The sequence below is a fragment of the Coenobita brevimanus genome, chromosome 39 (genome assembly GCF_032717465.1).
Source record: "Coenobita brevimanus isolate Jiangsu-jjx chromosome 39, ASM3271746v2, whole genome shotgun sequence".
Classification (NCBI taxonomy): Eukaryota; Metazoa; Arthropoda; class Malacostraca; order Decapoda; family Coenobitidae; genus Coenobita; species Coenobita brevimanus.
Genome location: NC_136992.1, coordinates 25,910,203 through 25,931,200, shown reverse-complemented (window position 1 = coordinate 25,931,200; position 20,998 = coordinate 25,910,203). Strand labels below are relative to the sequence as shown.

Sequence of the window (20,998 nt, the reverse complement as noted above, 5' to 3'; positions counted from 1 at the left end):
AGAGAATGAAAGGGAGATGGAGGAAAGATTTAGGAAGTGGAGAGATGGTATGGGGCACAAGTGCCTAAGAGTAAATGCAGGTAAAACAAAAGTATCTAGGGCTGCTGGCAGTATTGTCAAAGTAGAGGAAGAGTGGCCATGTGTAATTTGCCACATGGGTGTTGGTAGTAATTCCATCTTCTGAAGTGTCTGTGATAAGTGGGTGCATAAGGGATGTAGTGGTATTAGAGGTAGATTGTGAGACAATGCTGATTTCATGTGTGCGGTGTGTCGGGGAGAGCAGGTGGAGATTATCAGGCGTAAAAGGACTGAACCTACTGGTGAGTCTCTTGAGTGTGTGGAAGAGTTTTGCTATTTGGGAGGCATGTTATGCGCTGGAGATGGGGTTGGAGCTAGCTCTGTGGCTACAGTGAGGAGTGGTTGGAAGAAGTTCAGGGAACTGTTGCTTCTCCTGACATAGAGAGGGCTCTCCCTCCATGCTATGGGATCTTTGTATGCAGCATGTGTTTGGAGTGTGATGCTGTATGGTAGAGAGACCTGGGCTGTAAAGGAAGAGGATATTTGCAAGCTCAAACGTACAGAAATGATAGTGATTAGGTGGATGTGCAGTGTGTCCCTTAGCATGAGGCCTGGGGGGGCTAGGTTTATGATGGAAGAGTTGAGGAGTAGGATGGGACTGGAGTGTATTGGTGTTGTGGTAAGGAGAGGTAGACTGAGATGGTTTGGGCATGTGGAAAAGATGAGGGAAGATAATTGGGTGCAGAAAATGAGAAGTGTTAATGTTAGGGGTAGGGTTGCGAGAGGTGGACTGAAAAAGACCTGGGACAAAGTCATTGAGTGTGATCTCAGGGATAAGGGAGTGAATAGGGAAGCTGCCAGAGATTGAGCAGCATGGAGAGCCATCATAAGGTGACCAAGGCCGACGCATGCAAGCATGTTGGAGCCTTTAAAAATGAATGAACGATACAGTACTTTTAGCTTCCTTTCACAAAGCTATCAAACACTTCACAACTAAATGATAGAGTACAGTATTCATGTGATAGCTTGACTCATATAATGTTGATCTATAAGGTATACCATGATGATTTATCTTTGAATAATTAGAAATTCTTACTGGTATCGTAAAGTACAGTTCAGGTGTGATGGTTGTGGTAATGATCAGTTGAGAATACATGGGGAGGGGTACACAAATATCCTTGTTGTTGATCTTTATTTTTTATGTTGAATCCATCAACATTGGTGGTCTTCTGGGTTCTGTCCCTTCCACCAACTTTTCTTTTAATTTTGTTTATGATCTCATGTAAGTCCTCACATTTTCTACCATGTCTTAAAGTGTCTGCTTCATCTCATCCAAGGAGGTTAGCTAGATGGAGGAGTCATGATGTCACACCTCTGAAGTCACCACTGATGCTGCATCTGCCTGGCACTGCAGTATTGCATCACCCTTTGTACTGTACTATGCTTTACAGCAGTGCTAATGTTCCTATATTTTGTCCAATATGTCACCCTGTTCTGCATATGTGTGTACCCAGAGGGATGAGAGAGATTCAATAATCCTCCATTGGTGAGTTTTGGATACATATATGGGGTTATATTGAGTAGAAGTCAGTTAAATAAGGATATACAATCCCAGGGTCTCCGTTACACGTGATGTTGATGCTCCTGTATACTGTACTGGCCAGTGCGCCATCCTATGGGTGTCCTCAGATGAATAAAAAACTTTCTATAACCCTCCATTGGTAATATACATATGGGAAGCTGGGCAGCAATCTACTAAGTAAGGACAAATGGCCACAATTATTCAGGGTATTCTGCACATGTGGTGTTGATGCTCTCATTTAATTGTCAAATATGCCAGCCTTTCAGCTTATGGGTGAACCCAGTGGGATAAGAGATGCCATAGTCCTCCATCAGTGAATTTTAAAGTATGGAGTATGTTGAATATAAGTCAATCATATGAGTATGAGGATATACAGTATGGCCACAGTCATTCAGGGTTTCCTTTGCAGTACAGTACTGTACATGTGGTGTTAATTCTCCCATATATTGTTCAGTATGCCAGCCTATCAGCTTATGGGAGTACCCTGACAACAAAAGAGATTAGCTATGTAATCCTCCATCAGTGAATTTTGAAGTTATGTATAAAGGTAAGTTGAATAGATTATGTGTACATACCTAACCCAGCACAATTGTCACATTTTAAACAAATTATTGCTTACATTGCTGGATTTGTGGGTTTTAAACTGAAGCAGTTTTTGCACCATGAGTCTTACATTAATGCCTTACAGGCTAAAAATCATTCCTCCTGACGTAATTCTGCAGAAGAGTAAAGAGGCTTTCATTTTTCCATCAGATGATGCCAGTGGAGGGGGGAAGAGGGAGGGGGAGGCCGAGGATGAGATGGAGGGATGGGGTGGAGAGGTATATGAGAGAGGGGGGTGTGAGTTGGGAGCAGGGCAGTGAAATGGCGAGGGACAGGGCGACTTGGAGGCGATTTGTTTGTGGACACCCCAAACGGGATTGAGGCGTCTGGCAATAGATAGATAGATAGATAGATGATGCCAGTAATGTCTCTTGTAACATGTGAACAGTTGTTCACAATAAAAATATACTGAACTCGTATAGTGGAGGGTCTGATGTGCTGTACTTTTGTCCAGGATAGTTCTTCATGAGCTCGTGCAACCAATTTTTCAGGTATACTTACAGAAAATTATTTTTTAATTCTTTATTAGGCTTATGACAGTGTGAACCATAACTAAACATATGATCCTTTTGATCACAGCCATTGCTGGAAAATATTTTTAGGTTAGGTGCTGTAATGCTGGGAAAGAAAGTACAGCCAGCTTAATTTTGAAGAAGAGTAATGCATCAAGTGTGCAACAAATTTGTGCTATATTTTGAACAATAGGGATGGAAGTGGTACTAGAGCAATAAAGTAATTACTATATGCAGAGCAACTGGTGGTACTGATGCTGCCAGTGTGGCTCAAGAGAGTACTTTCTAGTGGAAGTAGTGTGGTAATGGAAGTAGATTAAGTACCATGGGTGCTGCTGTGGAAAGTAGGCTACTTGCTGATGGTGGTAATGGGGTGATGGAATTTTAGGTCTATGTACCATTGGTGCTAGTGAGATGAAGGAAGTGCTAAAAAAAGGAAGTAGGTATGGGTGAAGCAAGTGTGATGAAGTACAGTACTAATGGTACTAATTTGGTGCTGATGGTGCAGTACATAGCGAAGGAGTTACATATTCTGTTTTTTGATCATCGCACATATTATCATGTGTATTACTGTACAGCTACTGTGTAGCCACAGTAGTATTCTATACTTTGTGTTATACAATATTATGGGCAGTTAGTTACTTATCGAGTAAAATATTCAACGAAATTCTTTAAGTAAACCAATGTTGTTGCTAAGCTGTGGCTAATAGCTTCACAGGTCAGGCCCAGGAGGATGGTGTCATGGCCCCTTCAGTATATCTAACTTCCTTTCTGTCAACTACCACACTCATGCATTGAGGCTGTGACACACACAACTTCAATTTATTACTTTTGGAACAACAGCACCCTTATTGTTTGCACATTATTGCCTCAAAAACTTATTCACAAAACATTTTTGCATACTACTATCCACATGCCAAGAACATATTACTCCAACCTTCATCATCACTCCGTATTACTTATTGCCAGTATCTTGGAAAACCAGATTATATTTCTTACAAAATCAGCTTCTCAGAGACTGAATGTGCTAAGCCTGCCATGAATGTGCTAAGCCAATCCTGTACAGTGTACTTTCTTCAACACATCAAAACTACTCATATGCTGCACTGCACCTATGCTTAGGGTACAGGTGTACTGCTTGGTGGGTAGGAGCTTGCCACATATTCAGTAGAAGTTATAAATAGATTGATGTCAGTGGTGAAGCTAACTGTTGTGGTAGGTGTGTGGTTAATGATACTATGCAAAATGCTGCCAGCTAGATAGTGTCAAGGTTTGAATGCTGGTGCAGGCAGCTTGTGCCTCACAAATCAGATGTCTGTCCACCCTTCCAGAACAGAGTTGAGCAATAACAGCAATTACAACTACTACTACAGTATCACTATTTTTGTACTACTACTACTACTTTTCAAAAAGCTAAATAAAGTAGTCCAAAGAGAGCATGAAGTACTTATGGGTATATTCCAGATCATTCAGAAAGTGAATGAAGACACATGCTAGCCTTGAGTATTTTCATTTTTATAAGAGATGGGTAACTGTCACTGACCCTGGGGGATGCGGGAGTGAAATGTGGCTTCAAGCTTGCTAGCTGGCCACACAATCTTCACTCTTAGGCAAGAAACATTTGGCCACAAGTACTGTACTGTACAATCACTCGGTGATCCTTCTTTTGAGTGACTGTACATAGAGTCAAAGTCCAAGCTGAGATTCTCACATTGCTACATATCTTATTACACATCTCTGATATATTTTTTTCCCAACAGCTACCAGTGATGGTTAGGAAGTAATTAGCTGAGTTTGGCATTTGGTGTAGCTTTCTACCTATCTATCTATCTATCTATCTAGCTATTGCCAGACGCCATTATCCTGTAAGGGGTGGCCATTTCACTCTGAGTTATTTGTTTTACAGGGAGGGGCACTAACCCTCCACCAACCCTCTTGTTGACACGTAGGGAGCACAAATGGTTTGGTTATATGGTTACCACCCAGTGTTGTAAATGGTTTCTTGGCTTACAGAAAACCATTTGGCTTGTCACTCAATGTAAAGCCACCTGTAATGGAAAGAAAAGCAATAAGAAGTGACAGGAAAGATGGGAGAAATATCCATGGAAAACATCAGCTGTACTGAGGTCAGCTCCTTTACGGGGATTACTCAAGAGGAAACACTGCATCAGTTTGTAGATTAGATATAAATACCTTGGAGACTAAGTTACAAGCAGTTGCAACATTTTAATGATGTTCATCACATGCAAAGAGGAATCAGGTGGCCTAGTTTGTAATACTGTACCAGACAGTGACTTTTCCCCCCCCCCACAACTACAGTACCTAGCTCAGTCACACCCACACCCACCCATTCCATCACTTAATCACACACCCACTCACTCACTAACCTGGTATGTTTAACCCACCCTCTCACCCAGCCAGGAAACCATATTTTCACTCACTTTTGCCCAGCCTATGACTCACACATTCACTATATCACTTTTGGTACTCACTTCTATATCGTCTTATCCACAAATACTTACCCATTCACCCAGTTATTTACTCATTCAGTCACCACCCACTCACTCATTCACTTATTAATCACTTTTACTGACTCAGCCACTCACTCACCAACACACCCACATACTGTACTTAGCCTCTCACCAGTTCACTCACTCATAGACCTACTGTATTCAGTCTCACTTACTGACTCAACCACCTACCTACTCAGTGACTTGCTAACTTACCTAACCAACCACCAAACCCACTCACTTGAGTACTTACTCTCTCACTCAGTCACTCGCGTCAGGAAGAGACCAGACACCACCCGTCTCTCACCCCCTGTGACTTCCCCTCCGGAGGACATCGTTTGCTTAGCTCACCCTTCCTGTGGCCGAGTGGGATGCCCCTCCTATTCTCCTCACAGCAGCAGCCCCCAGGAGGAACTACCCTGTCTGGAGGAGGTCTGGCAAGGCCCCATTGTGACCCCGGGAGTGAGAGCAGTCCAGCTGGTGCCTAGGCGAGACCAACCGCGGTCGGACTCCCAGAGAAGAGGACGCCGCAGCCCACACCTGTTGGCGACCCAACCCGAGGGAGACCGCAGTCCTCGTACTCCCTGAGGTGTCCCTTGGACCCCGGGGCGTGACCTCCCCAGCCCCAAAGGATGACGACCCTCTCTCCACGGTCAAGTGCGCCTAGTCTCCCTATTCGGTCCCAGCCCTGAAGACCGAACACCCCACCGAGGCCCCACTAGAGGAGGGCCCCTCTCCACGCCGCCCAGCAGCCCACTCCAGATGACGTGGCCCCTGAGGGTAGTCCCGTGGTCTCTGAGGGAAGGCACACCTGATGGGACCCCTCCCACACCCAGCTGACATCTGTAGGAGCCCAAGACTTCAGTAGCATTGTCAGAGTCCTCCCACCCAAGTAGTGACTTTGTACCTGAATAGTGCATTGTGCCTTAAAGTATTTACGTTGTATTCAGTGCGGTGTGAATTTCAGATAATACATGTGTGAGGTTAATTGGCCAGAGTTTTTATGCCCTGTTCCTCTCGTGGTGTATTCTAGTTCCAGTCTCGAAAGAGAACCCCAGCTCAACAGCCAGTGTTCTCAGGGAGAGAAGTCGATCCCAAAACACCTAGCATAACAGTGATCATAAAAGTAATTGGGGGATAAGGTGCTGATGAAATGTAAGATAAAGTAGCTACCAGAAGATATTTATAGTGATACCACGGCCATTGCAAATCTTAAGGTCAACCAGAATACTTTATACTGAAAGAAAAGTGTTAGACAAGGAGATGCAATTTCATCCTGAAATGCAGTATAGTGCCACAGGGGGCGACCAAACACCCCCAGAAGGAGCCCACAGAGGAGCACCGACAGCGTGTTGGGACTCAGGGCAACAACGACATAAGTCCGCCCAGGCTGCGCGCCCCCATGACCCGGAGCTCACCTGCTGCCACCATAGCAGGAATACAAGACTACCTTCCAGGCGAGCCTTCCCCAACCAACATCGGGATGGAGCTGTTACTCCATCTCCAGTCAGCACACCTGAGACGACCGGTAGCCTCTCAACCCTCCTGAAGGAGACGGCCTGTAGCTGCTCTGAGGGAATACAGGAGATGGCCTGTAGCCTCTCCCGCCATTGTCAGGAGACGGCCTGTAGCAGCTCTGAAGGTGCCCTTTCCGAGACAGCCTGTAGCTGCTCAACCCTCCTGGAGGAGACGGCCTGTAGCCACTCTGAGGGAAAACAGGAGACGGTCTGTAGACGTTCCCGCCTTCGTCAGGAGACGGCCTGTAGCAGCTCTGAAGGTGCCCTTCCCAAGATGGCTTGTAGCCGCTCAACCCTCCTGAAGGAGACGGCCTTTAGCCGCTCTGAGGGAAATCAAGAGATGGCCTGTAGCTGCTTTGAAGGTGCCCCTGAGTTGAATTGTAGCTGCTCCCTTCCCCATGCCATGGCCAGTAGCCGGGCCTTAGCGATGGCCTGTAGCCGCGCCCCTAGAAGGCCACGGCCAGTAGCCGGGCCCTACAGCAGGAGATGGCCTGTAGCCACTCCTCCGTCAGGTGCTGACTCCTGTTCACCAACCTACGACTCAGAAGGATTACTGGAGAGGCCCCATGACTTCCCCTGGCCTCTTCTCCCTGCAGCTGGATCCGGAGAGGACTCTCCTGACCCCGACGTAGGCCGTCGCTGCAGCCCCTTTCCTGACAGCTCCACCGAGCACCGGGGACCGCAGCCCTCGGGACCTCCAGACCGCCCCCAGGACCCCCGGGTGGGACCTCCCTACACCCAGACACCAGAGATCTTCGTCCTCCATCAGGCTTCTGAGCGAGAAGTTCAGGCAATTATTTTTCCCCAGCCCCAAGGGCTGTTCTCACGCCCCAAGCCCCGAAAGCGCGGGCCCCAGACGAGAGAGGACGTCCCTACGCGTGATCCCTTTGCCCCTGCACACAGAGGTCCCCAGCCGAACCCAGCCCCAGCAGTAGGGAGACTGGGCTACTTCCACCGCACTTGTGCCTGACAGCCACGACGCCCAGACCCGACAGGAGTGACAGTGAAAGCACAGTGTCCGTGACTTAGTGACATGAAGGCAGAGCAGTGAATTAACCACATAAAGGAAGTCAGTGCAAGAAACACCAGTGATGATATAAAAAGTGTGGAGTAAATAAAAATAACAGTGAAACCGTGAATATGGCCAAACAGTGAAATACGGGTTACAGTGAATACGCTACCATCTACTGTAGTAACGCCGCATCACACTTAGATTAGACACCGACCCCAGTGCTAAAGTAATAGTTACAAACAGTGAAACAGTGTCACCCACTCCACAAATATCTGACCTGGACTTCCCGCAATAATAATATATAAACCTCCGCCCTAAGTGCACCCTACCCGACCTTGACCTGATTAGTATCCTGTGCGATACTATATAGTAACCCATATCTAGGCCAAAGAATAATTTGTAATTGTCCAGCGTCTCTGTATTCGTTCCACTGTAGAATTAGTAATACACGTACAAGGTTGTTGCCTTGAGTTTTTGTGTCCTGCCTCCATGCCTAGAGGACGTTCTAAGAAATTTGGATTGGAATGACTAAGGACGTAAGAATGGTGAGTCTTACATATGGCATAAAGTAGCTCTCTTCAGTGAATCAGGGGAGGAACTAGCCTACAAGAAATGATAGTTTAGATGCTCAGAGTCAAAGGAGGCTAGGCTTGACAATGAATATTAAGGCGAAGATTATGTTTAACAGACTTGCTTGTTCCCGCCCAGTAAGAATAGGAGGGAATTAATCCCTGAGCTAGACCTCATCGGATCATAGAGCCCTGCTAGGGTTACAGGAGAGCGCTAATACACATCAGCCACCTGGTGGGGCGCAAACTTGCAACCTTAGGATTACGAGCCCGACACCCTACCACTGAGCTACCGAGCTCCCCGTAGGAATAGGAGATAAGGATCTAGAATTTGCTGAGGAATACATGTAGCCTATCAGAGACAGGCAGTTCAGGCAAACCCAGTCCATGACAATGAAAACAAGTTAAGGAATGAGCTGGAAGGTTTTTGGTAAATTCAGTAACTATATGAAGCATAAGCAATTGGCATTTTGACAAAAGAGATGGTTATATAATCACTACCTGTTTTAACTCTGGAATTGGAAACGTGGAGTCTAACAAAATCTTTGAAATGCACACTAAGGTGTGGTCAAAAGGGAATAGATGGGTTCATGAAAGGGATGACGTGAAGAGACAAAATACGAGCTTCCTGAGTGGGGGGACAGACAGAAGTGAAGGATATACAAAAAAAGTACGATAAAAGAAAAAAAAAATCACTGGATCCATCGACAGATAGCAGGTGGACAACTGTCTGGCAGCCCAGAGGAGTCAGGTGTGTACGTGCGATTAAAAAATTATTGGCGAAGTTGTACTTAAACTTTTTTTTTTTTTTTTTTTTTTATTGTGCTCTTGGAGCGTTCGCAGACTTGTCGTTTTGTATAAAAAAAACAATTAAATTGTTTCGTGTGTTTTATTCTTTGGTTAAGGTATTACAATATTGCAGGTTTTGAGTTACACAGGCTAAATAAATGGAATACGCATTACACTCATTAGTGGCTCCTTTGCGCATGGCGACTGTCATCCAAGGCGGCGGCATTGTGGTGGTTGTTTTTCTCGCGGCATTCCCCGGTGTTTGTTGTCATATTTGAGTGGTGCAAGGCCAACGGGTAGCACAGGGTGGCACAATGTCTATAAATATAGACAAGGATGCTTTTTTTCGTCGCATGAACAAAGTGTACTCAGTATGGAAGGTAAGGCAGCATGGTGGTGGTGGTGGTGGAAATGGGGAGAGGGTAGGAAAGGGGATATGTATACATTTGTATTTTTTTGTAGTTCATCAGTTATTACGTAGTTCAGTGGGAAAGGGCAAAATTAATGGCAAATTTTGATTATGTCCAAATTAGTAGATGGGACGATTTGGTACATTCAAGTTATATTAGGTTTCCTTTCCCTGTATAATAATGCATTGTTGAACAACTAGCCCCACCAGTAATAGCTAAACTTAATATGCCTTTGGATGCAAGCTAAATTTTATTCAGTATGATTAAGTGTAGGAAATCCTCTGTTTTTCTCTTGAAGAAGTATGGCAGATTTTTGAGTTATTACATAAATAGGTGAGTGCTGCTCCATTCAAGAAATATGTAGGAAATCTGATGTGACTAACTATAGGTTGCCAAAACAAGGTTTCTTAATAGTTTTGTTCTTTTCTCTGGCTGTATTTCAGCATGTACAGCAACTTTTACTGTAAGACATTCCTTGTGAAATTTACATAAAAGAGATGTTGTGAAAATGCCCGTGGTTATTGATTATAGTTGCATATTTGCTGACACTATTAATTTATACTGTAATTATTATAGGTAGGTAAAAAAAAAAATTATGACTGTGCATCATTACTGATGCATTAATTACACTGTCTCATCACTTTTACAGACAGACTATAGCAAAATAGCCATCTGTCTTGTGGGGCTTTCAGTTGATTCATCCCCCAAGGTCACTGTGCCCCAAGTCATATCCCTGCTAACCAGTCCTAGTCTTTTGTAATGTCTGTCTATCTATCTGTTTATTGCCAGACGCCATAATCCCGTAAAGGGTGGCCATTTGACTTTGAGTTATTTGTTTTACGGGGAGGGTCACTAACCCTTCACCAACCCATTTGTTGACACGTAAGGAGCACGTATGGTTTGCTTATATGGTTATCACCCAGCGTTGTAAATGGTTTCTTGGCATACAGGAAACCATTTGGCTTGTCACTCAATGTAAAGCGACCTGTAAAGGAAAGAAAAGCAATAAGAAGTGACAGGAAAGATGGGTAATTTTTCTTGAATTAATGGAAGAACTCGGAAAGGAATGCGTTTTGTCTTAGAATTGACCTGGTACCCCCAGAAGGATGCCACTGCTATAATCGCGGCACGCGAGTCTGAAGGTTTCATTATCGTGCCCTGGCAACCTACCAGTCATCAGTGTGTCCGATTTCATGTATAAATTGATACGCGTAGGAAATGGTTGTCAGTATTATTTGAATGGCCAAATATGCAGGCAGTAATGAAGAACGTGGCTATTATGGTCAATTTTGAGTTTCAAAGAATAAATACTGCTGCAGATAGTATTCTTCATTATTGCCTGCATATTTGGCCATTTACCGTATATAATACTGACAACTATTTCCGGTATTATTTTACAAGTTGCCAAAATGTGGTTCAGGGATATTACCACCATAAATGCATAGTATGATACCTAACTCTAAGGTAAGCATTCTGCTGTAGCAGGTTAGGTTAGGTCCAGAAAAATATACTGCACAACCTGGGGGGTGTATTGGCAACTAGTAAATATTTACCGTTTCCCATGTGTATTATATTATACGGGACGTGAAATCAGATGTATTGTTGACCGGTAGGTTGCCAGGGCATGATAATGAAACCTTCAGATTTGTGCGCTGTGACTATAAACCCAACTTTAAAATACCCTTAATACTATATTATGTTTCCATAGAATTTGGGTGTCATATTTTATAATGCAATTTGTTCGGTATTTCATGTGTTTCAGTACTGACCTGACCTGGATATTTTTTGCTTCACTTCATTTATGCCTCATATTGTTGTTAATTTTAAATAATTTTTCCCGTGTTCCAGTCAATTTCGAAAACCATTTTTATCGCAGATGACCCCAATACCTTCAGGGGGAGGAAGTCATATGTCTATCTACAGCCAGATGCCCTATTCCTGTAAGAGGTGGTCATTTGTCTTTGAGTTAGTTGTTTTACGTGGAGGGGCACTGACCCTCCACCACCCCCCTCTCTGAGACAGGGAGCATTAGGTTGGTTATGTGGTTATCACTCAGTGTTGTAAATGGTTCCCTGGTTTACTGGAAATCATCAGGCTTGGCAGTCAGTGCAAAGCCACCTGAAGAGGAATAAAAAGTGACAGGAAAGATGGGAGATATAGGAAGAGGGGAGGGAAGACACAGAAGTGAAGCAAGAGGTAGGCAACACTAAATCGAGTGAGTGGTTGATGGTCGCCACCACCTTAGTCAAATGTGACATTAGTCAAAATCAATTGAAATGCAGGAATTAAATACAAAATTAAATGATAAAACTCACTCAAAATGCATTAGAAACCAAACTGAACTGATCTTAACCTATCCCAGCCAAACCTAACCTTACTTGTCCCTCAGACCCTCCCCCCCCCTGTGACATTAACTGTGAGACTGCCTATAAATCTAGTGTAGAAAGCCAACCAAATCCTCCATACTTAGCAGTGAACACTGCTTACTGTGGGGAGGTGTGGTTTTGGCTTCTTCAGCCACCTTGGCACCTCTGGAATGGGAACTGCCCTAGCTTCATGACCATGTGTGTCTGACCGCTAAGGATATGGTTTAGCAATACTAACCCCTGGTCACTTTGTTATCTGTTGGGTTGAGTAAGGTTGATTAAGGGCCCTCATTGGTTAATTTAAAGTGCATGCCACAGCAGGTAACCCTGGTTTGCCTTGATATCTCTTGGGTGGCTTCAGGTCAAGTAGCTTCAGGAAGACGGTGGCTACATCGTCGGAAGTTATAATTTTCCGGCTGTCACAGGGTGAAGGTCCCATGTCATGGTAGGGGATATTACGGTACTGGTACTTGCATGCTGAAAATGTAGCCACCATAAAGATCCATTGTTCACAAATGCTATACAGAAGATCCCCCAGTAATTTGAGAGGATAATGTCATAGAATGCACTGAAATAACTGACGGACATGATTGCAACAAACATTAATTAAACCCTGACTTGGGCATTCTTCAGTGCTGAATGTTGGCTTTACAACAATTCAACATACAAACAAGTTGAAAAACACCTGTGTGGACCTAACCTGGCTGTATATCAGACCAAACCTCAAGACACTTGACACAGTGTTCAGAATGGAACCAGCCATGCATATTTTAAATATAGATGTTTAACTCCTTCACTCCCAGTACGCATTTTTTTCTCTTATTCTTGCTACTGACAGACGGTTATAATTAGCTTAGGGGAGACAACTTGCAATGAAGGGGATAATGAAGGATATACCTAACCCGTCCAGTTGGAAAAGTTTGCCCTAAGGTGAACTGAACCGTGTGGGGAGGAAAAGAATAAAATATGAAATATGTCATCGGATTGAAGAGGTTAAAGTTTAATCAGCTCACATATTCATGGGAGAAGTATTATTCTCGGCTGTAAAGCATCATCACCCCCCTCCCCCTTTTTTTTTCCTTTTTTTGTGAAATAGCTTATGATCATTATGTTTGTAAGAATATGGATGCAGTTTGTTGTTCCATCCCTGTAAAGAAGGCTGGGCATGAAGATGGAGAGAAACTTTGGAGTACTGAACACTTCACTCAGTTCAGTTCAGTTTCCTGGTGAGGGTACTGCACAGTATACGGTATATATAAACCAAGTACAGCTTTCGCAGTGTCCCCTATGTAATATTTTTTCTTCTTTTGGGGTTGAATGTTACCATAAGCTTTCATTTTTCAAGATTCTGTCTTTCCTTTACAGATACGGTAGTAGTTGTGCAGCACAATTAGCCATATAGGGCTGTAAAAAAACAAACTTTCTCATATTCTGATTCAGGGCAGTACTGTATGGTACCGCTTTATGCGAAGATCTCACTAGAAATCAGTGTACCGGTAAATAATTTTTAAAAATTGAAGGCCCTCCAGATGTAGAGCTGATAAAAACACCAGACTTTGCAGTTCTACCTGACCAATCTTAACTTGAGAACAGTGACTTATCACCAAATCCCCAGTGGATGGTTGTGACTTTCATTCATTCATTCATTGCCAGACGCCATGTATCCCAAACGGGGTGGCCAAGGGCTTAGAGTTAATTGTTTTACAGGGAGGGGCACTAATCCTCCACCAACCCACTTGACACGTAGGGAGAACGCCAACAGCATCTGGTGTTCCCAGACGGTCACCCATCCAAGTACTAACCAGACCCAACGTTGCTTAACTTCGCTGATCGGACGGGAAGCGGTGTACTCAACGTGTATTATGTCTTGTAATTCAGATAAAGGAAAAAAAAAAAGTAGGGGGAGGGATTTTCCACACATTACCTTGAGGCCAATAGGTAATTTATAATGATATTGATCATATGATGGCATCTGGATTTTTTTTTTTTTCTTTTTTTTTTAAATCTCCCACCACCTGTTTATGCTGTACAGTATTTTAATGCAGGCCTCCTGAAATAGAAATATTAAAACACATGCTTTGTCTACAGTATTGCACATGTTGACTTAAAAATTGAGATACAGTATCTGTAATATAAAAGGTGAATCTTCATCTCATGAAGCTAAGAAGTGTCTGTGATGGATTTTTTATATATTTATTTATTTTTTCATATCAGCACAACTTGACCTTAGCTGCATGATGAATAAAACACAAGAGATATTTTGACTTTATAGTAGACATAGACATCCTTCAGCATTTTCTCTTTCATATCAAAGATGTGAAACTGATTTCTGGCATAAGAAAACTTATGTTTTTCACGCACCACAGGATGGTGAAGATTTCTTAATGCCACAGTTTATGGGTTAATTCAACCCAACCTAGGTACTTTGTAAGTGAGTAGGTTAGTAAGACAGACAGCAACTAATGAAATGTTTATCCCTCTTGGAGTGTAGGCAACCGTAATCCAGAACATATACAAATTGGGCACTAGTCTATGCCTCTGGTACCATTGTACATAAAGAAAGAAAAAAAAAAAAATAGTGATTAGAACACCTGTCAGTGACAGCTTTCCATACCTTCAATCTCCAAGTGGTGACTGGATGCTTTATGTTCACATAATGGTGGTATAGCTTTTCAGTATTGGACATGTGGTGCAAATAGCTCCATCATGTTTCCTTTTTGACATATGTTGATGCAAAAGATGTTCTGGTTTGCATGTTACCATTTGATGTAATATGCATCGAGTGAAATGGTCCTCACTTGGGAGGAATCTTAGAGGTAGGGAGATGCTCACTGGAGATCCACGTGAGGGGGTAGGGGGTGGGAGGTTTCCCAGCATCCTGCCACTGTTAAATACCTGTTATGTTGTGTGGTATGGAGATGGTGAACGCCATATTAAAAACTTTGTACAGTACTAAGGTTCTGTTGCTTACATATACTACTGATTTTCTGGTTTCCCCCAGTTTATTGTATGGTATTGCATGGAAAATAATGTGCCATGTGAACACATCTCTGACGTAGTACAGCAGGGACTTTCTGGATATGCAGTATGTTGAGTTAATTTAATACAGACTTTTATAAAACGAGTGGACTAAGCAGTGAATATTGTTGGTTGCATTTTTTATTTTTTTATTTTTTAAGAATAACAGCAGACTAAATTTTATGGTAATTTGGTACAATTTTTAAATTACAGAAAGCAGAAAGCAACAAAGAAGATGGGTTGGGCAAGGCAGATGCCCTGGTCTCTGTTGTGGGTGCAGACCAGGAGGTGATCTACTCTAAGTCCACTGCAACACAGACTTGGCTTTTTGGTTATGAACTCACAGACACCATCATGGTTTGCTGTGAAAAAGCTGTATATTTTTTAGCCAGCAAAAAGAAGGTGAGTGTTGTAGATAAGTAATTATTGGTGTATTATTGCAGTTGGGCCACACTTAAAGTCTTGGATGTGTGCATATAAAATGCTAGTTACAAGTGAAACGTTTTTTAATCAAATCCGAGCCAGTGAAGGTTTATTGCTCACATAATACCACTCAGGGATGAGTGAGACTGGTCACACTCATCTTAAATGTCAGGACCAATTTGCCTAGCCACCTTATGGGGCAACGTAGGATTGGATGATGGATGGATGTATTTTTTAGTTTAATCATACCTGTACTTCCATAGAGTTTTACTCATCTGAGGGGAGATCTTTTGTAGTGAAGGAGTTGGTGAAAGCTTTATCTTATCATGTGTTTTACTGCCCTCTTCTGAGCTGAGCAGAATCCTATGGAGGTAGCAAAAATAGACTTTAAGTGCAGTGAGTGGCCTAGCATATGTGGTTGTATCTGAAGCTGTATTCATAGAAATTGTTAGACCAATTCTGTGATGAACAAGTTTCTGTCTATCTGTCTATCTACTGCCAGATGCCATAATCCCGTAAGGGGTGGCCACTGACTTTGAGTTATTTGTTTTACGGGGAGGGGCACTAACCCTCTACCAACCCACTTGTTGACACGTAGGGAGCACGTATGGTTTAGTTATATGGTTACCACCCAGCGTTGTAAATGGAGGAAACCATTTGGCTTGTCACGTAATGTAAAGCCACCTGTAAAGGAAAGAAAAGCAATAAGAAGTGACTGGAAAGATGGGAGAAATAGGAAGAGAGGAGGGCAGGCACAGAAAAAAGAAAAAAATGATAAAGGCTAAGGAAAAAGTAGGCAGCACTACATCAAATGAGTGGATGATGGTTGCCACCACCTACCACCAGCAAGTTTCCAAAGCAGTTAATTATAACAGGAAAAACTTTGTTGCATGTTTCACTTTGACATTCACCGTGGTTTGGTTGTGAAGTGTTTGGTAGCTGTGTAAGTGAAGACATATGTAGTATATAGTATAAACAAGCAATTTTATGCACAGCTTTGTCTCAAGTTTGTTAATCCCTGGTACGGTGGTATAGCTTATGTGTTTGAATATGACCAATGGTTGGGGTTTATTGATCACCTAAGGCTGCTTGGGCAAGTGACTGGCCACACTCCCCTCCAGTATTTGGACTGAGTAGCCTAAGACCTTGCATGCTATGCTTTTAATGAGGCAATAAAGAGCTGGATGATGGGTGGATGAATACCTTGAACTATAGTCTCATCAGCTTAGGAGACTGTTTAGCATCTGTTCTTGCCAGTTTGTTTAGTGGTAGGTGGAGGTGACCCTCATTGACTCACTCAGTGCAATGGTGCTTACTTCTTCCGTAGGTGACAATTCACAGAGTTACAAGTCTAATGTTTTCTTGTCCATCCATCCATCCATCATCCAATCATACATTGCCCCTGATGGGCATAGTAACCCAGGAAACCATTTACACTGCTCAGTGGTAACCATATAACCAAATAAGTGGATGATGTGGAGCCATCTATAATGTCCCTTTTAACTGGGTAGAGGGATGCAAATGCAGTGTCCACCGGGGAACCAAACCTCCACATGCAGGGGCAAGGTGCTGTCCACCACAAAGGAACATTAGTTCACTATACAGAATGGCCCTACAGGGGCAATTGCTTACCTGTGCTCGATGGGTTTGCTTGTCCAGACAGACTGGGGATGACCTACTACTACCAGTTTGTTTCTACTATTGCCACATTAAATTCCCTTCTATGTTATTTGTGCAATCTACAGTATGTCAGTATTCAAAAAATATACAGTATAACTCCATTTAACTGACACTCAAATGTTTGGCAGTCCCAAACAACTTACAGATTCAGAGGGGGCATTGAAAAGAACAATAACTGACAAATGGTAGAAAAGAAACAAATTTCATGTGACAGCGTGCAAGTTTGGACTTAGTGCACCATCTTCCCACAGGTTGTTGTTGTTGTTTGTATTTTGACCATGGAATCCTTTTTTTTTTTTTTTTTTTTTTTTTTTTTTTTTTTTTGAGGATCGTGACCAGTCGTTAGGGGGGAAAGCCTCCAATACAGTTTATTAGTACTCTTTTTCTTTTATTATTACAGTAATCCCTGTACTTTCTAGACGCCCACTTTCCGGACATCCTAACTTACCGGATATTGTGGACCTGGACCTTTGGAACCCAAAAATGGCCAAAAAAAAAAAAAGAAAAAATTCCCCCAAAATCCGAATTTTTTCCCACCTGTAATTTGAAATTGCCGTGCGGAGCCGAACAGCTATTACACCACGGACCCTTACCCCTTCCTTCCTCCCCCCTCCTCCCTCCCGTGTCATGGTTGCCATTTGGTATTTTTCATTACCAAATGTGTGCCAAATTGGTCATGAAGTATTCGTTTGGTAATGAATCAGAGTAATGCATTACCAAACAAATTTTTCACATGTATGAGGATACACAGGATGGAGATGGTGGATTGTTTGCTCTCTCTGATTAATCTGCTAACGTACATAGCGTGAAAATAATCAACATGCTGTTAATTATAAGAGTGATTACATGTGTTTCCAATTGTATATATAATTAGTGAAGAATAAATGTTAGCTTTACGAATTTGGTAATGAAGAGTTAAATTTGGTAATGAAAACTGAGGAGTTTGGTAATGTGGCTGTTGCAATCTGGCAACTGTTTCCCCCTCATCAACACCCAAACAGTTATTGCCTAACTTCGATCGCGAGTGGTAGCTTATCGTAGTGGAAGCCACACGTTCTCATTTTTTTGTGAATAAACTGCAATACCTCGCCACTAGACCACACGGGAATTTACAGTGTTGTGCAGTGTTAAGAAATTAGAATTTAGAGTGCAAAGGATTAACTGTGGAGTGCAAATGGCGGTTGGAACTGGCATGGTGCAATTAACAATGTGCAGTGTTAAACAGTTATAACTCACAGTGCAAAGAATTACTGTAAGTGCAGCACAACACTGGATTACTGTACGTCAGGGGTCGGCAACCTTTTCAGTGCGAGGGCCAGAGAAAGCTTCTTGGAGTAGCCTGCGGGCCAGAGTGCCAAAGAGAACCCAAAAGTGACAGTGTACAAAAATTTTATAGAAAAGCAGCAAACCAGTGACTAGATTACAAGAAATTTATGAAAAACGTGCATATCAGTGACTGCAGAAAACAGTTTGTGACAATATACAAAAATTTTGTAGAAAAGCAAGCAAACCAGTAACTAGATTACTAGAAATTTATTGAAAAACATGCAAATCAGTGACTGCAGAAAACAGTTTTATCAAGAGACATGCAAATTAGTGGGATGGTTGGTGCTGTTTGCCATGGAGAAGTGATTCAATGTCTGGATCGATTGATGAGGTATACAAGAGCAGAATGTCATTGAGGTGGCGGTCACTTAGCTGGGAGCAAATGCGAGACTTTGTATATTTCATTTTTGAAAAGAGTTGCTCACAACAGTAAGTGCTGCCAAACATAGCAACGATGCATTTTACATGCTCAATGTAATTTGGAAATTTGTCAGAAGGGAGGACGAGGTCACGGAAGAAGGACGGTGGAGAAGTGGTACGGTACTTTGCCTTCAGTTCGTCATTACACTGAAGCTCCACCAACTCCATCTGCAGGGGGGCAGGGGCTTCATCCACAGGGAAGTCAAAGGGGGAAGTGAACAGCTTGAAGCCCGGAGCCAGTGGCCTGACACCTGTGAAATGGGAGGCAAATTCCTCCCGCAGAGAGGTGACAACACCAATACAAGTGTTTTTCCATGGTACTTCTGTGGTAAAGATCTCAGTCATGCAAATTTGCCCCGCGCTACCCGCCGCGATCACGTCGTGAGACGCCGACTGACTCATTTAGTTGGCTAGGCTGTTGTGGGCGGGATTGTTATATAAATATCAAGCCGGGTGACGGGCCATGAGTTTGGACTCTGCGGGCCGGATCTGGCCCGCGGGCTGGAGGTTGCTGACCCCTGCTGTACGTGCTTCAAGAGCATTTTCACCACTGCCAAAACTTTACAAACGGCGGCCACAAACGTGCTGTAAGTACCCTGGCTGAGGTACAGTCACTTCTAATTCTTCATTCTTTGGTTCCTTTTCATTTATATCATGCTTTATGTCCATTATTGGTGTGAATAGGGTCTTTAAATAGGTTTAAATAGGTGCTATGCATGTCTGATAGGGAGCTATTTAAGTGGCTTTCAAAGTTAGGCTGGGTTAGGGTCCATAAGTACTAGTCCAGGAGGCAGGGGCCCACTATCCGGACTGGACCACTTTCCGGACATGCCTTTGGCTCTATTACATCGGATAGTGGAGGGATTACTGTATTATTATACATACATCATCTATTCCTGTGTTGCCCCATGAGGAGCATAGGAGCCCGGGGCTAGGTTAGTTGGTCCTGACAATTAAGATGAGAGTGACTAGCCTTACTAATCCCTGAGTGGAATTACGTGAGCAGTAAACCCCAACCACCCCTTGGATACAACTTACATGGGCTCAGTCCAGTTGGTGTGCCTTAATTACCCACTAAACCACCGGGCACCGTAGTTTAGTTGTATGGTTACCACCCAGTGTAGTAAATGGTTTCCTGGTGTACAGGAACCTATTTGGCTAGTCACTCAGTGTAGAGTCACCCGTAAACAGAAGGAAGTGGAAAGAGAGAAGGAAAGAAAGAAGTGGAAGGAAGGAAGAGAGGAAAGGTTGGTCACCTGAGAGCAGGGCTACATCGAGTAAGTGGATGTGAGCACCCTTACCTTCCACTAATTATTATTGTGATTCTCATTCTTTCACTGTGCTATAAACTGTAGTTTATGAAGTGACTGGCAACAATACAAATGAAGATAAAAGAAGAAGTAGGCAGTCTCATTGGCCACTGAAAGTTAGAAAGGTTTATACATATGGCATGTAGTAGAACTCTTCCACTCCCACCATTTACAAAAAGATATTTGAGTTGTGCTTGTGTGTTTTTTAGAAACACATGTTACACATGGGCGCATATGTGGAAAGTTTTTAGTGCTGTTGCTGGAAATCGAACCCGGGACTCCTAGATAGGATCCAGGCACTATATTGCCACACCACATCATGATAAAAATTATGCCACCTGAATTCTATGAAGAATTAGGTAAATCCATTATGGGAGAATATTTTTTTCCTGAACCCAGATGATGACATATTTCAGAATCATCTGGATTTTTTTGCATAGTCCCACACAACCTGGCAAGCAACAGCAGTTTTAATCACTCCCAGCCAATACAAGCAACTTCCTATATTTTGGGAAGTATTTGTGATAAGTGGGTGCAGTTTGAGTTTAAGCCAGGCAGAAGAACCACTGATGCTATATTCATTGTTCAGCAGCTTCAGGAAAAATATATAGGAAAGAAAACGGAACTGTAGTTTGTTGATTTGGAGAAAGCCTTTGACAGAGTCTCTAGAGAGGTGGTGAAGTGGACAATGAGAAAGTTTGGGATTGAGGAGTGGATGGTTAGGGTAATTATGACCATGTATGTGGATGGTTGTACCCAGCTTATGGTGAATGGAGATTTAAATGAGGAGTTTTCCATGAATATTGATGTACATCAGGGGTCAGTCTTGAGCCCCTTGTTGTTTATTATGGTACTTGAATCCCTCTCATGTGACCTCAGAAATGGACTCCTGTGGGAGATGTTGCTGATTGCAGAGAATGAAAGGGAGGCAGA

At 43.0% G+C, this 20,998-nt stretch overlaps 1 protein-coding gene and 1 pseudogene across 1 annotated transcript in view; one reads left to right on the top strand and one right to left on the bottom strand.

The window, feature by feature from the left end:
• Positions 1–9,373: 9,373 nt before the first annotated feature.
• Positions 9,374–20,998, top strand: part of dre4 (SPT16 homolog, facilitates chromatin remodeling subunit dre4) — a 249,825-nt gene continuing 238,200 nt past the window's right edge. The window contains exons 1-2 of the mRNA XM_080270162.1: positions 9,374–9,492; positions 15,120–15,308. Coding sequence (XP_080126288.1) covers positions 9,427–9,492; positions 15,120–15,308 — 255 coding nt within the window. The 5' untranslated portion in view covers positions 9,374–9,426. The remainder of the gene's footprint in view (positions 9,493–15,119; positions 15,309–20,998) is intronic.
• LOC145396941 (5S ribosomal RNA) lies at positions 13,642–13,760 on the bottom strand (annotated as a pseudogene).